Source organism: Cetorhinus maximus, chromosome 12, assembly GCF_964194155.1.
Source record: "Cetorhinus maximus chromosome 12, sCetMax3.hap1.1, whole genome shotgun sequence".
Classification (NCBI taxonomy): domain Eukaryota; kingdom Metazoa; phylum Chordata; class Chondrichthyes; order Lamniformes; family Cetorhinidae; genus Cetorhinus; species Cetorhinus maximus.
The window spans coordinates 16,215,451-16,232,060 of NC_135890.1; the positions used below are offsets into that span (position 1 = coordinate 16,215,451).

General features: G+C 44.5%; 1 protein-coding gene across 1 annotated transcript in view; it reads left to right on the forward strand.

Annotated features, from left to right (window-relative positions):
• lrguk (leucine-rich repeats and guanylate kinase domain containing) overlaps positions 1-16,610 on the forward strand; it is a 175,335-nt gene that overhangs the window by 107,728 nt on the left and 50,997 nt on the right. The window contains exon 14 of the mRNA XM_078553057.1: positions 16,255-16,456. Within this exon, the coding sequence (XP_078409183.1) occupies positions 16,255-16,456 (202 nt within the window). The remainder of the gene's footprint in view (positions 1-16,254; positions 16,457-16,610) is intronic.

The following is a 16,610-nucleotide window of genomic DNA, read 5'->3' on the forward strand; positions in this document are numbered from 1 at the left end:
CAAAGCACCCACTTCCTCACATCAATCTGGAGTTGTAAGTCTGTTTTCAGAAAATCTTTGTTATCCTTTCATCTTCTATAGAGTTTTGCTGTATTGCAAGGTGATCTCTGATATCAAGCTCCCAAAGGGTTGACAGAAATTGAAGTTTAGTTTAATAAGTGAAGATAGATTAAGCAGCCACCTGCTTTTCATGAGATGGATTAACAATATAAAGATTAAAGCTTGTGTTTTATTTATAAACGACCACACTTAATTGGAGTCAGGTTACTGGTTTGAGATTGCCCTTTAAAGTTAACAGCATGATTTTGTGAGATGTAGGTTCCTGTGATTTCCTACATCTCAACTTGGCTATTAGTGAGGATTCAAAAGGGAAACCTGAAGAGAATATGAGTGAGAGCCAACCTAGTCTATTTTCACACACCATCACTTTTTAAGATAAAGCTCAATCTCTGTCAGGTCTTAGGCAGAGCTTTACTTGGGGCAGCATTTTCCCCCCATCGGGGGGGTTGTGCAGGAGCGGGTGCGAGCGGGTGGGTTCCCGATGGGGGCACGCCACCATTTTATGTGCGTGGGCCAATGAAGACCCGCCCAGCGTGACATCCGCCCGGAAGCACCGTGCGCTCCCTGTGCGGACAGGGGGGTTTCCTTGAGCAGGTCTGTGCGCTCTGTCGTGCATGCATGTGGAAGAACGCATAGATCTCCCTGAGGCAAAGTGCTGCCTCAGGGAGATCGGTTGAATTTATAAAAATTTACTAAAGGTAAGAAAAAATTTTCCTGACATGTCCCCTCATGCGACACTGTCACATGAGCTAGGACATGTCCGTGACTTTTATTTAAAAAATTTTCCGAACATTTTAAATCCCTCATGAAACCTCATCCCACCCATGGATGAGGCTTCATGCGTTTTCGGAAGGCCGCATGGGCTCTTCGCCTGCCCGCCAACCTTAAGGTTGGCCATTAAGATTAATAATTTTAATTACTTTTTTAATGGCCTTAATAGGCTGTTGACAGGCCAGCGGGCACGCAACTGACTCGGCTGCGCGCCCACCAAACTGAAAATCTAAATGACGCGGGATGACGTCGGGACACATGCCCAAAGTCACCCCATGTCATTTTACGAGTCGGCAAGCGAGTCCCACTCCCGCCCCCACACGCCGTCCGGGAAATGCTGTCCTTGATGTCAGAGGTCAGCTTGCAATACAGGAAACTCTATGGAAGCTGAAAGGATAACAAAGATTTTATGAAAACAGATCTACATCTTCACATTGATGTGAGGGAGTGGGTACCATTCCTTTGAATTTATCCTAAACTCTGTGACCAATTCTTAGCTTACACTGTATCCCATTTACCCATTGGCCTAGTTCTCACTGTCATCAACTTCTGGTCTGGCTTTACCTCTATTTTAAAATTCACATTATTTTTTTCAAATTCCCTCCATGATCTCACCCCTCCCTATCTCTGTAACCTCCTTCAACCCTGCACCCCTTCAAAATCTTTGCGCTCCTCCAGTTCTAGGCTCTTGCACCATTTCAATTTTAATTGCTCCACCATTGGTGGCCACACCCTCAGCTGCCTGGACCAAGGCTCTTGAATTCCCTTTCTGAGCCTCTGGCCTTTCGATCTCTCTCTCTTCATTTAAGACACACCTCTATACCAATCTCTTTGACCAAGCATTTGGTCACTTGTACCAAGATCTCCTTACGTCGCTCTGTGTGAAAATTTGTTTGATATTGCTCCTGTGAAGCTAGATTCAATGATCAAATGAATCAAGTTCGCTCTTCGTAGAAGGCACTTCATGCAATTATTATAACATTAGTGCGCAATTTCACTATGATATTGATTTTTATCACATGCTGATATGTGCAATTTTTACTTCTTCGTCACCAGGTGGAATGTGAGCTAAGGTAAAGCATATAAGTAACTTAGAAACAAGGCTCAGGGTGTAGAATAACAAGTAAAAATGGTGCATTGAAACAGGAAAAAAACTGATTAGGTGTCACCATTCTTAGGTTTAAAAGCCTGATGTTGTACAGGGAAGGACAGGTAAGGAGTTCCATTTTGTTGAAATCCTGGTTGAGAAAAAAGAAAACTTGCATTTATGAAACACAGTATCCCATCCTCAGGACATTTCAATGCACTTAATGACCTATGAATTATATTTGACCTATGAGTTATATTTGACCTATGAGTTATATTTGAAGTGCAGTTACTGTTGTTATAGCAAATGCAGCAGCCATTATGGGATGGTAAGGTCCTACATCTGGTGAATGAGTAATTCATCTGTTTTCGGATTGTTATTTAGTGTGTTGTGAGCGTGAATTTCAGAGTCGTACAATGTTCGAATGGGAAAATATAAAGCAGCTCCTTTCATTGATTTTTTTACAATTCATTTTACGGGATGTGGGCTTTGCTGGCTAGGCCAGCATTTATTGCCCATCCTTAATTGCCCTTGAGAAGATGGTGGTGAGCTGCCTTCTTGAATTGCTGCAGACCATGTAGTATAGGTACACCCACAGTGCTGTTAGGGACAGAGTTTCAGGATTTTGACCCTGGGGTATCCTGTCAAGAAGATATAATAATTATCATAATGTTATTGTGTGTGTGTGTGTGTGTTTGCATAAGTTTAGAAACATAGGTATCAAGGGAACATTTGCATTTTGAAATAAACCGACTAGGTTGTTTTCAAAGGAGGGATGAAATGTGTCAGCTGACCAGGTGAAGTTTAGAAACGGTGTGTTTATTTTTCCCAAAGATTACTGGTAAAACTTAGTGCAATGAGAGAGCTTCATTATCAGGGATACAAAGTCCAAAGACATAGTGAAACAATGGGTATTTGCAACCAAAGAGAAAGATATGTATAAAAGAAGGAGAAAGGGCTGTGTGTAAGGGAAGGCATTTTTAAGATTTTACAAGTGTGTGAAAAAGCCTTCAGCATTTATGCCCCAGGCTGTTGTCTTCAAAGGATTGAGGTTAAGAAAACTCACTTGGAAGTTGACTTGTTCAGGGTATCATGTTTCTTTGCCTGGGTCTTTTAAAATCTGTGTCCTACTGTTGCCTTAATGAAAGTGTAACTGGGAGTTAGATTGATTAGGGAAGTTAAAAATTTGTATATCTATGTATGTACTTAAAGTCATTTCTTCTATTAATAAATGTTTAATCTAGTTTTGTAAAAACCTATAAGACTTGGTGGTCTTAATACTACTGAATTCAGGGCATGCATCTCAAAGTTTATAAAAATTCCAAAACAAGTGGTGGCAATTGTTTCAAGTTTCCCTTTGGGATTTAAACAACTCAGCATTTACCATCGGCTGTGCCATAACACTCCTCAGACAAGGGTGTAATCTTCCGCTCCAGCCAGCAGTGGGAATCGTGGCGGGTCGCGGCACTTAATTTGGCATGAGTCCCCACCAGCAAGTAATTAGAATGTTCTATTTTATGATTGTATATAAGTGGCGCGCACCTGCTACGCTTCACTTCATCCACGAATTTGAGGTCAGTAGGTGCTGCTTTTATCTTCCTTTAAAACCTTAACTGCTCCATATCGGGTGCCTATAGCACAAGCTGTGCTAAGGCTGGGCACAGGAGGCACAAACAGCAAGGAGGGTCTAGGGGGGCAGAAGGGTGGAGGGCAAAGGTGAGACAAAGACAGGACCTGGGGATGGGGGGGGGGATGGACCAGAGGGCAAGGATGAGATGGAGGCAGGACTTTGGGGAGGGAAAGGAACAAAGGGCAAGGGTGAAAGACTGTCTGGGGGCATGTTGAAGAGATTGTCTAGGGAAGGGTGAAAGACTGTCTGGAGTAGGGGAGCATGTTGAAGAGACTGTCCAGGGAAGGAAGACTGTACAGGGAATGAGGCCAGACTGTTGGGGGCATGCTGAAGCGACTGTCTGGGGAATGAGGCCAGACTGTCGGGGCATGTTAGAGGGCTCAGCATGGTACACCTGTCTTGATCCCGATGTTGGGTGGGGGAAGGCCTCTCTGGGCAATGACGATGTTACATTGAATTGTGTGAAGGGTGTGGTCTGTTTTCTACTGCATTTTGTCCTGGGGGTTTGATGCCTGGCACTTGGACGCAGAGGGCATAGTCACATGCAAGGGAGGCATTTGGATCCGGTATGTTGGTAGTTCCAATGTCATGGGGGGGTAGTGGATGGTTTCATCGGGGGGTGGGGTTGGTCTCTAAAAGTAAGGGTGCAGATGGCCTTGAGAATGAGAGGGGTCAAATTAATGAGGGGCATGGGGACTTCAACATTGTAGGGACTGGGGAGAGAACAGGAATATCAACTTAAATAATAGTGGGGTCAAGGGTAATGGGGGGAGGCTGAATGGTCACAGGAAGGAGTAGAATGTGGAGGCAGTGACTGTGGAGAAAGATGGAAGGAACTTGGTGGGTGAATGGGAGGTTGGAATATGCTGGAAGCACTTATAAATCTAAGAGAAACTATTACCCCCTTTGCCCAGTTATGATGCAGTTCTAAAAGCAATCAGGAAAAAAATGATATGAGAGGGATCTTGAAGCAGTTGGGAGGTGTTTATGACCATAGTCCATGACTAATGGGGTGCACTTCTGCAAGAAGCCTTAAGGTCTGAAGTTGAATAGGTGTGATTGGCCATCTGTTCTAGACAGAGGCATGAAGAAAGGGATGGAGGTGAATTCATTCAAGAACGACTGCTGGGCAGCAGCTAGATGCACACTCCAAGCCTCACTAATCCCAGAAAAATGCTACTGGCTGTCAAGGCATAATGCTTAAACCCTTCCCATTATGCCAAGGATATGTTCTCTTTGTAGAGTCTAGGCTCATGGAGGCAAGCTGGCAATTGACTGACAAGAGGGTTCTCGCACATATCTGTAATCACCCTCATCAAGGTCTGCATGCCCAGTTATTTAGGAAGAGGAAGAGCAGCCACCTGTGGTCCTATAGGATGTCCCTCACCTGGAAGGGGTGGACTGGGAATGCCATGTCTAGATGGAGGCCAAGCAAAGGGCTTAGCAGTTGCCTTCTGGCTTGGAGATGGAAGGAAACCAGTTAAGGGAAAGCTTAATTAAGTTATCAGATCTATTCATTGACAGATGCAAAGAGGCGTGGAGAATGCTGGCTGCAAGCAACCCCGCCTTGGTTCTTGTTCTAATACGAATGAGGAGAAGAAGGGCCCATTGTTGATTGGCACAGGCCCAGGAGGAGCAGAGGCCTGAGCAGCAAGAGTAAGCGAGACCCCAAGAAGTCCAAAATGCTTCCAAAGAGGGACAAGTGCACTGAAGACCACTGACCCAACCACGGGTATATCGAAGGTGCTGCTCGTATATGGAAATGAGCGAAAGATAACCACAGGTGCCTTTGCTTGTCCAGGGTTGTGGTAGCTCACACTTGCCACCTTCTCCATGAAGAACTGATGCCGCAAGGACTTGCAGGGCATGCCATGTGGGTGGCATCAAAGGTAACTGCCACACTGAACTTTTTTGCCAGCGGGTCCTTCCAGGGCTCCAATGAGAATCTTTGCAGCATCTCCCAATCGGCAGCACAATAGGTGACAGATGCCCTGTTCGCTAGAGCTCACCAGCATGTCCAGTTCCACATGGATATTGAAAGTCAGGCTGCCAGAGCTGTGGGATTTGCAGCAATATCTGGTTTCCCGCAAGTGCAGAACACCATCGACTGCACACATGTGACCTTGGGAGCTCCCTGGCAGCAGCCTGAGAGATTCATCAATCGAAAAGGATTTCACTATCTGAACGTCTAGCTAATTTGTGATCACAGAAGGCAAATCCTGCACATTTGTACTAGGTACACAGGGAAGTCTCACGACTCTTACATCCTGACCCACTCGCAGGTGCCACAGGCCTTTGAGAGACCTAGGCACTTACGGGGCTTGCTCTTCAGGGACAAGGGATACCTCTAGAAGACGTGGCTGATGACACCTGTTTGCCATCCATATAGTGCTGCTGAAGAGAGATACAATGCTACAGATGCCACCATCAGGTCGTTGATAGAGCAGACGATAGGCCTGCTGAAGATGCGTTTCTGGTGCTTGGACCACTCAGGCGGGACCCTCCAATACTCGCCACAGAGAGCGTCACGGATCATCATTGTCTGCTGCGCCCTGCACAACCTAGCACTGCAAAGGGGGGATGTTTTCCCTGAGGGAGACATGGAGGAGCGAGAAGTCTCCTGCGATGAAGAGGACGTTGAAGGGAATGGATCTGACAAGGGCCAGAATGTCGATGAGCCACATGAAGAGGCCATAGCATGGGTACGACATGGCAGACTTGCCGGTGACAATCTGATAGCTACAAGATTCTAGGAGGAGTAATGTGCCTACACATTCTCACACTTGTTTGTTTTTCTCTCCTTTGCTGGCTGGAAGGCTCCAGCACCTTTTCCATCAGAGAGAATTTCTTGTGAAAGTCCCATGCTTTCTTAGAGATTAAGGAAATATCAGTAGTCTGCCCTGATGTTGGGTTCGTCCTTTGAATGTGCTAAACCACAGTTAAATGGGTAGCCCTGGCGATACATGGCTGCTGTAGAATCTTAACCGCACTCCTTCTCCCATGGCCTAGGCAACTTTACATTTTTTAAAATTCTTTTTGTGGGATGTGGATGTGGCTAGGGCAGCAGTTATATTGCCCTTGAGAAGATGGGGGTGAGCCACATTCTTGAACCGTGAATGTGGTGTAGGTACACCCACAGTGCTCTGAGGGAGGGACTTCCAGGATTTTGACCCAGCAACAGTAAAGGAATGGTGGTATAGTTCCAAGTCAGGATGGTGTGTGGCTTGGAGGGGAATTTGCAGGTGGTGGTATCCCCATGCATCTATTGCCCTTGTCCATCTAGGTAGTCGAGGTCATGGGTTTGGAAGATGCTGTGAAAGGAACCTTGGTGAGTTGCTGCAGTGCATCTTGTATGTACTGCTGCCACTGTGTCGGTGGTGGAGGGAGCGAATGTTTATTGTGGTGGATGGGGTGTCAATCAAGCGAGCTACTTTGTCCTGGATGGTTTTGAGCCCCTTGTGTGTTGTTGGAGCTACATTCATCCAGACAAGTGGAGAGTATTCCATCACACTCCTGACTTGTGCCTTGTAGAAGGTGGACAGGCTTTGGGGAATCAGGAGGTGAGTTAATCTCTGGAGATGGTGAGTTAATTCCCAGCCCCTGACCTACCCTTGTAGCCACAGTATTTATATGGCTGGTCCAATTCAGTTTCTGGCCAATGGCAACCCCAGGATGTTGATAGTGGGGGATTCAGCGATGGTAACCTATTAAAGGTCAAGGGAGATGGTTGCATTCTCTTTTGTTGGAGATGGTCACTGCCTGGCACTTGTGTGGCATGAATATTACTTGCCCCTTATCAGCCCAAGCCTTAATGTTGCCCAGGTCTTGCTACATATGGACACAGACTGCTTCAGTATCTGCGGAGTTATGAATGGTGCTGAACATTGTGCAATCATCCGCAAACATCCCCACTTCTGACCTTATGATGGAAGCAAGGTCATTGATGAATTAGCTGAAGATGGTTGGGCCTAGGACACTATCATGAGGAACTCCTCCATTGATGTCCCGGAACTGAGTTGATTGACCTCCAACAACCAGAACCATCTTCCTTTGGGCTAGGTGTCACTCCAACGAGTTTTCCCCTGATTCCGATTGAGTTCAGTTTTACTTGGGCTCCTTGATGCCACACTCAGTCAAATGCTGTCTTGATGTCAAAGGCAGTCACTCTGATCTCACATCACATGGAATAGTACTTTCACCCTGCCCCCACCAAGTCAGTGTGTATAGCAGCTTATAATTCGCTGAAGCTCAAATTTAGCCAGGGATGCACTCCTGTCACCCTGAGACCTCCTCCCTAAGGCATACAGACCAGACATATCACTCTTTCAGTCTTAACCAAATGGATGGCTCAATAGGGAGTAGCAGCATGAGAGCACCATATGTCTCCTCAACAGCGTTCCTCAATGCAGATTGAGGAGACTTCATCTTGCTAATGTCCCCCAATTGCCAGTTGCACATCATAAAACCAGAAGCCTTGAAATATTGATCATGCAATTAGCTTTCGAGGTTTCTTTGCAGTGTCCTCACTGAGAATGCCTCACCAGGACTATGGTTTGCTGAGGTGCAACCACTCGGGACCCTGCAATTGTCGAAACCTTTAAAAGTGTCTGTCCTAGATGGCCTTTGCATTAGGGCGAGACCTTGAAAAATCATTTTGGACACACGAGCCAAGGTGGCATTGTTTCCTGCATGGACCCTGCAGAGGCCTACATTGTTGGCTATGCATCACATTGAGAGCATCACAGTCCTCGAGATGGTCCAGAACACCCAAGGCCATTTCTGCCTTTGTCCTAAGTTGTTGAAACCCCTGTCATGCAATGATTTCCTAATTGTGTTGAATGTTATCCCTTTACCCAAGGACTACTGACACTCTTGCTAAGGAGGCATGAGCCCAGGAAACTGCTTCAGCATAATGAACACACACTTCCTAAATCATACACTCTAACCCCTCTTGCAGTCAGGGCTAAGATGCCCATTGTATCCTTACTTGCCTAGTGCAGCGTCATGTTCACTGAAAATGACAATTCATCAAGGAAGGATATTCAGCATTGAACATGCCCACCACATCTTCCTCCAGACAATTATGGTAGCCTATGGGTTTTGATTGCTGTGATTACAGCAAAATGAAACTTGGGACAGATGGATCTGATTTAAGTCACCATGATTATCAATGCCATCCACAAACAAATGACATCGGTGCAACAGCAACAGTAAATGCAATAACCTCGATGAGCACTTCTCCCAAGGGCAAAGCATGGCTATCAGCGATTATTGGCTGCCAGGAATATTGGTCAGGCAGCACATTGACAAATGATGGCCATTGCCTGATGTTGCACATGTGTGATTATAGACTATTCATTCTGGTGACAATGTTGGAGAACTGAAGCAATTAAGTTCCTGATGGGATTCAATTGGGGGCAAACATTCTGGAGCCTTAACTGACTGTGAAACTTTGAAGAAACTAATAGAAAAATGAAATCCAAGAGACTTGGAAGTGGACAAATTCAACATATATTTACAATTTTGACGGCTACACACAATGAGTGTACACACATGCCACCTGTGTGCATTCAATACCTTTTAATTTTTCTAACTCCCGCTATATCTAGATGCAGTCCCAACACCCGCAGCTGAGGTGGAGGCAGCCTGCTAAATGCAATGCTCTGCTGACTGAGATGACTTTGGCGAATATCCTTTAGTGGCCCAAGGCCTTGAGGGCTCTGGCCTGCTAAGGGCCTCCTGCTCAGGTGCAGCTGCACCCTCCTCGGCCTGACCTGCTGGAGTTGATGGGAACACTGGCAGAGAGGAGGTGGAGTGGCAGGGCACCTTTGGAGTGTCCTGGGTGGATGCCCCCAGGGTGCCTGGCTGGCGCACCTCCTTTGTGTGGGGATCTGACAGCGCTTCCCTGATTTCTTGAGGAGAAGGGGCACCTGGTGGAAGGTCAAGGTGCCCCGTCCCTTCTCACCTAGCTGCTGCTGAAACGCATCCATGGCTAGAACAATGGAGTGCAGGTCTGAGTGCACATCCGGCAGAAACTGCTGGACCTGGGTCTCCAAGGCGGCCTCCATCTGTCCAATGGAGACATCCATGCGTTTGCTGGAGCCATGTCAGCAGATAGAATGTGGACTGACTCCTCCAGCTACCTGTCCAATCTGCGGATGGCTTCCACCAGCGGTGGACCTGTGTCTAATGTGCTCACCAGAGCTGACACACATTCAGTGCTAATGCCCCATCTGCTGGTCATGTATAACATCCCTGTGCATATTAACCCTTAGATTGCCTGATGCCCTTGGGAAAGTTCGAGTTTGCAGTGAGTAGACAGTGCATTTACCCTGGCAGAGCGCAACCGATCATTCATTCTTTTCCTGCAAACCTTTATTGGGCCCCACGGGTGCTAACCACCTTGGCAACCTCCTCCCAGGCCGTTGTTGTCAGGTGTGAGGACTTCCTGCTCCCATTCTTTGGAAACAGCACCTCCTGTCTTTCCTGGACGGACAGGAAGAGAGTCTCCAAAGGAGGTGGTGTTGAACTGTGGGGCCGAAGGTTGATTTCTTCTCTTTGACATGTTGAGATCTGGAGCTCCTGGCCTACAGTGAGTGAATGGCTATCCAGGTGCCCTTTAAATATGGCAGCAGGACCTTCGACCCCATGAGGTAATGGCTGGGCAGGTGACTTCCTGCTCACCCCGCCACAAGATTCACCGAGCTCCTCGCAGATGCATAATTAATGAATTGAACAGTGGAAGATTGCCCATGTTCAGCTGTCCCGCCGCCCAGCGGGAATCAATCTAACTTCCCCGCCCACTGCCAGACTTGGAATCTTCCATTCTAGAGTCTGCCCCAATGTCTTTTGGCTGGTACCAATTCGTCAACATATCATACATCAAGTTTTTCCTGTTGCAGCTTTCAACCACTCTCTTGTAACTAAATGCTTCAACATACAAATGTGGCAACTAACAAAATTGACTAGCATTCTCGTGCTATTTACTTAGACGTTCTAGTTTTTACAGCCAAGGGCAAAAGATCAAAATCCAAAGTGCTAAAATTCTGGGATGAAGGCTGGAGTTCTTTTTATTCATTCAAGGGATTATGGGTTTTGCTGACTAGGCCAGCATTTATTGCCCATCCCTAATTGCCCTTGAGAAGGTGGTGAACCGCTGCAGTCTACGTGGTGTATGTACAGTATATTAACAAAGGGTAATGTTGATGGATGTTTTTGCGAATAGAAATGGTTTCCAATGGTGTTCCACAGGGCTCAGTGTTGGGTCCCTTGCTGTTTGTTGTATATGTTAATGATTTGGACTTAAATGTGGGTAGCATGATTGGGAAATTTGCAGATGACGTAAAAATTGGTCGTGTAGTTGATAGTGAAAAGAATAGCTGTTGTCTCCAGAATGATATCAATGGTCTGGTTGAGTGGGCGGAAAAGCGGCAGATGGAATTCAATCCAGAGGAGTATGAGGTAATGCATTTGGGGAGGGCAAATACAGTTAGGGGATATACAATAAATGGGAGGATACTGGGAGGGGTAGAGGAAGTGAGAGATCTTGGTGTGCATGTCCACTGGTCCCTGAAGATGGCAGGACAGGTTGATAAGGCGGTTAATAAAGCATATGGAATACTTTCCTTTATTGGACGAGGTATGGAATACAAAAGCAGGGATGTAACGATGGAACTGTATTAAACGCTGATAGGGCCATAGATGGAATTTTGTGTACGGTTCTGGATGCCACATTACAGGAAGGTTGTAATTGCTCTGGAGAGACTACAGAGTAGATTTACAAGAATGTAGCCAGGGCTAAAAATTGTAGCTATGAGGAAAGATTGGATAGGTTGGGGTTGTTTTCCTTAGAACAGAGGATGCTGAGGGGGTGACATGATTGAGGTGTACAAGTTATGAGGGGCCTAGATAGAGTACACAGGGATGCTCTGTTTCCCCTAGCGGAGAGGTCAATTACCAGGGAGCACAGATTTAAGATGATTGGTACAAGGATTAGAGGGGACATGAGGAAAAACTTCCTCATCCAGAGGTTGGTGGGTGTTTGGAATTCACTGCCTGGTTTGGTGGTGAAGGCAGAAACCCTCAACTCATTTAAAAGGCACCTGGATCTGCACCTGAAGTGCTGTAACCTGCAAGGCTACAGGCTGGATACTGGAGGGTCAGATTAGAATGGGCAGCTAGTTTTTTAATTTTTATTTTTTGGCAGGCGCAGACCTGATGGGTTGATGGCCTTTTTCTGTGCCGAAACTTTTCAATGGCTCCATGGTTCTATTAACTACCTGCTACTGTTGTGAAATCTACACCTTATTGTGCTAGAAGGAATTATTAATTTGATCTGTTTTATTATGACCAGTTTGTCGGAAGCATTTCTAACATCGGAAAATCAATTCTAAAATAAAAATGCGCCCCCAATGACTAGGGTACTTGTTCAGTGTGTGACTGATCCATGTGGACCAGGAAGATCCTAGGGTCTGCACTGAATTAAGTGGTCCTTTTATTTTTCTTTCTTTCGCAATTCTACTATGCCCAATACTGCTGTGAAAGTTTTTTTGTTATTTCTTCTGCTGCTGCTTGTAGCTACTCCTGCCAGGAGATCTGCTGTCATGGTATGTCACACTTGTCTGTCTTGCACCATCCTCGCACATTCGCTGTAGCTCATCTACAACCACTCTGTGACATCCTTCATCCAATTACGCCTAGGCCGACCCCTCTTTCTACTGCCTTCCACTTTGCTCTAAAAGAGATCTCTGTAGCTTTTCAGCTCTGGTCAAATGGCCAAAAGACTGACATTTGCTTTTCTGGATGTCACTTTGTAGAGTTCTTTTTGCTCTTGCTATTTCAAGTACCTCTTCATTTGTCTTACTGTCTCTAAATGGAATTTTTAGCATATGCCCTAGCATTCACATTTCATAGGCTTCTATTTTCTTCCACAGGTCTTTACTTAACTGTCCAGCTTTCTGAGGAATACAGGAAGTAGATAGAATGTAGCATCATATGAGATTTTTCCTTGTTACAAGCTTGAGATTTCTTGTTGTTAGTACATCCTCCATCTTCACAAAATTACTTCTGGCTACCTCTATTTTCTTCTAACTTCTGCAACACATCTGCCACCTTCTGTTATCATTGTCCTAAATATACAAACTTATCTACCTGTTTCAGTTTGACCCCATCCATTTCAATCTTCACTCTAGTTTCTTCTAACGTATTCCTTCTAACTACTTTTGTTTTTATCTTTTTGGTGTTCATACTCAATTCATGTTCTAAACGTCTAGATTTTACTAGATCTACGTTATTTTGTCAAGTCTCTTCTGATTCTGCAAGTAGCGCTATGTCCTCAGCATACCCACAAGTTTGTTCTTTTATTTGTTCAGGGGATGTGGGCGTCACTGGCTAGGCCAGCATTTATTGCCCATCCCTAATTGCCCTTGATCAGAGGGTATTTAAGAGTCAACCACATTGCTGTGGGCCTGAAGTCACATGTAGGCCAGACTAGGTAAGGATGGCAAATTTCCTTCCTTAAAGGACATTAGTGAACTAGATGCGTTTTTACAACAATTGGCAATGGTTTTGTGGTGGTCATCAGACTTGTAATTCCAGATTTTTATTGAATTCAAATTTCACCATCTGCTGTGGTGGGATTTGAACCCAGGTCCCCAGAGTATCACCCTAGGTCTCTGGGATACTAGTTCAGTGCCTAGTGTTCTTGCCTCCAATTTTTACCCCTGGAAGTACATCTAATTCTCTAAATATTTGTTCTGTGTACAGATTGAAGTTTTGGCAACAGTACACGGCCTTGTAGCACTCTTCTCTTCATTTGAAACATACCTGGTTGTCCCTCTTCCAGTCTGATGCCTGCTATTTAGTCCCAGCATTGATTCTGGATAAATCTCATATCTTTCCTATCAATTTCACATTTCAACAACACATCCATTAACATTTGGCAATAGACATGATCAAGCACATTTTCATAATTTATGAAACATATGTAAATTTTCTTGTTTACTTCTAGATATTCATCGAAGATTGTTTTTAGGTTAAGTATTGCCTCTTGTTTCTACTCGAGGTCTAAATCCAGACTGTGTATTGCCAATTTCTACTTCAAATGTGTTTTCCTTCTAAAAAATGTATTCCTTCTAAATAAGTATTTCTTCTAAGCTCCAAAATACGGCACCCACATTCAACCAGCTTGGCTCAGGGGTTAGTAGTACCCTGATCTCTCAATTTGAATCTTGTGAGTTGAAATCCTCACTAAGAGGCTGAGTATATAATTTAGACTAACACTTTAATGCAGGACTGATGATGGACAGGGATGTGGGAGGTACCATCTTTTGGGTGAGATGTTTAACCAAACCTGTTCAGGTGGATGTGAAAGATCCCACAACATTATTTGAAAAGGAACAAGCAGTTCTCCTCATGCCCTGGCCAGCATTCTTCCCTTATCAAACAGACCAAAAACAGATGAATTGGTCACTCAATGCATGTGAGACCCTACTGTGCACAAAATGGCTGCTGTTTGCCAACATAACAACAGTAACTGCACTTCAGAAGTAATAGATTGTACAGCGCATTGGATTGTACTGAGGATGTGATAGGATGCCATATCAATGCAAGCTATTTTTTTTTTCTCAACCAAAATCTCAACAATATGATACTCCTTTCATTTCCTTCCCCCTACAGTCAACAGGATTTTAGGAACATAGGAACGTGGAGCAGAAGTAGGCCACTTGGCCCATGGAGCCTGCTGCACCATTCAATAAGATCATGGCTGATCTGGTTGTGGTCTCAGCTCCACTTTCCTGTCTGCCCCCCCCATAACCCTTGACTCTCTTGCTTAACAAAAATTTGTCTAACTCTGCCATAAGTAAATTCAAAAACCCAGCCTCCACTACTCTCTGGGGAAAAGAATTCCACACACCAACGTCCCTTTGGGAGGAAAACTTTCTCCTCATCTCTGTCTTAAAACGGACACCTCTTATTTTTAAACAATGTCCCCTAGTTTTAGTCTCCCCCACAAGAGGAAACATCCTCCAGATATCCACCCTGTCAAGTGCCCTCAGGATCTTTTATGTTTCAATAAGGTCACCTCTCATTCTTCAAAACTCCAATGGGTATAGGCCCTAAACTGTTCAAATTTTCTCTATAAGACAACCCCTTCATCCCAGGAATGAATCTGGTAAACCTTCTTTGAACTGCTCCTATAGCAATTATATCTTTTTTTAAAATAAAGAGATCAAAACTGCACACAGTACTCCAGATGTGGTCTCACTAAGATGTGCCCTCACTAATATGGCCTTGCACAGCTGTAGTAAAATTTCCCTACTTTTATATTCCATTCCTCTTGCCATAAATTCCAACGTTACATTTGCCTTCCTAATCACTTGCGGTACCTGTATACTTTGTGATTTATGCACCAGGACACCCCGATCCCTCTGTTCCACCGAGTTCTGCAATCTTTCTCCATTTAATTAGTATATTGCTTTTCTATTCTTATTGCCAAAGTGAACATGTTCACATTTACTCACATCATACTCCATCTGCCAAATTTTTGCCCACTCACTTAACCTGTCTATATCCTTTTGCAGACTCTGTATCTCCCCTTGACAACTTATTTTCCTACCTATCTGGGTGCCATCGGCAAATTTGGCTACCATACATTCGTTCCCTTCATCCAAGTCACTGATATAGATTGTAAATAGTTGAAGGCCCAGCACTGATCCCTGTGGCACTCCACTAGTTGTAGCTTGCTAATTAAAAAGAGCCATTTATCCCTACTCTCTGCTTTCTGTTAGCCAACCAATCCTTTATCCATGCTAATATGTTACCCCCTACACTATGTGCTCTTATCTTGAGTAGTAACCTTCGATATAGTACCTTATCAAATGCCTTTTGGATGTCCAAGTACAAATGTTCCTTCTTCAAAAAGCTCTAACAGATTAGTTAAACAGGATTTCCCTTTCACAAAGCCATATTGGTTCTGCCTGATCAAATCGTGATTATCTAAGTATCCTGTGATAACCTCCTTAATTATACCTCCTTAAACCCAAGATTGGTAGCATCTAATCAGTATTTCCTCTTCCATCACATCTCTTTACTTGCTGTTGCACACCATGAGCCTTGGCTCTTCGCTATACATAGCTGTCTTAATTTAACTCATCTTCCACTTTTAAAAAAAATAAATCTTTCCACAAGAGAACACAAGAATTAGGAGCAGAAGTAGAGCATTTGGTCCTTTGAACCTGCTCTGCCATTCGATAAGATCATGGCTGATTTGATTGTGGCCACAACTTGGCTTTCCTGTCTGCACCGCCATAACCCTTGACTCCCTTGTTGATCAAAAATCTAACTCAGCTTTGAATATATTCAACGACCCAGCTTCTACTACTCTCTGGGAAGAGAATTCCACATATTAACGATCCTCTGAGAGAAAAAAAATTCTCCTCACCACACTCTTAAATGAGAGACCCCTCATTTTTAAACTGTGTCCCCTAGTTCTAAACTCCCCACAAGGGGAAGCCTTCTCTCAGCAACCACCCTGTCAAGTCCTCTCAGAATCCTATATGTTTCAATAAGATCACCTCTCATTCTTCTAAATTCCGATTGATATGGCCCAATCTTCTCAACCTTTCCTCAGAAGAAGAGAGCTGAGTGCTGTATAGAATGGGAAGGAATAGAATTGTGATTTGTTTCTAATTCCACCATTGTATAGGGAGTACGTGGCCTGAAGAAGTCATACTTAGAGCCTCGATACATTTTGCTGATCCCGATGAAAAAAGAAGAGCACAAGAAAAGATTGCAGCTGAGAGGGCTGTACAGCAAATCTCACATTGATTTTGCCGCATCCAGAGTTCAGAACTATATCAGAATAAACCAGGACTACCCAGGATACTTTGATGCTGTTATTAACAGTGGTAAGAAACTTGCTCTTTGTTACCTGATTATTGAAGAGAGACAATTACAAAGAGTATTCGCTTCAGAGTAGTTCTTTCAAAGCCCTGTATGCCACTTTAGCTGTTGGATTTGTCTCACTACTGTCACTTCAACATATGAGCCCGTACTGAAATG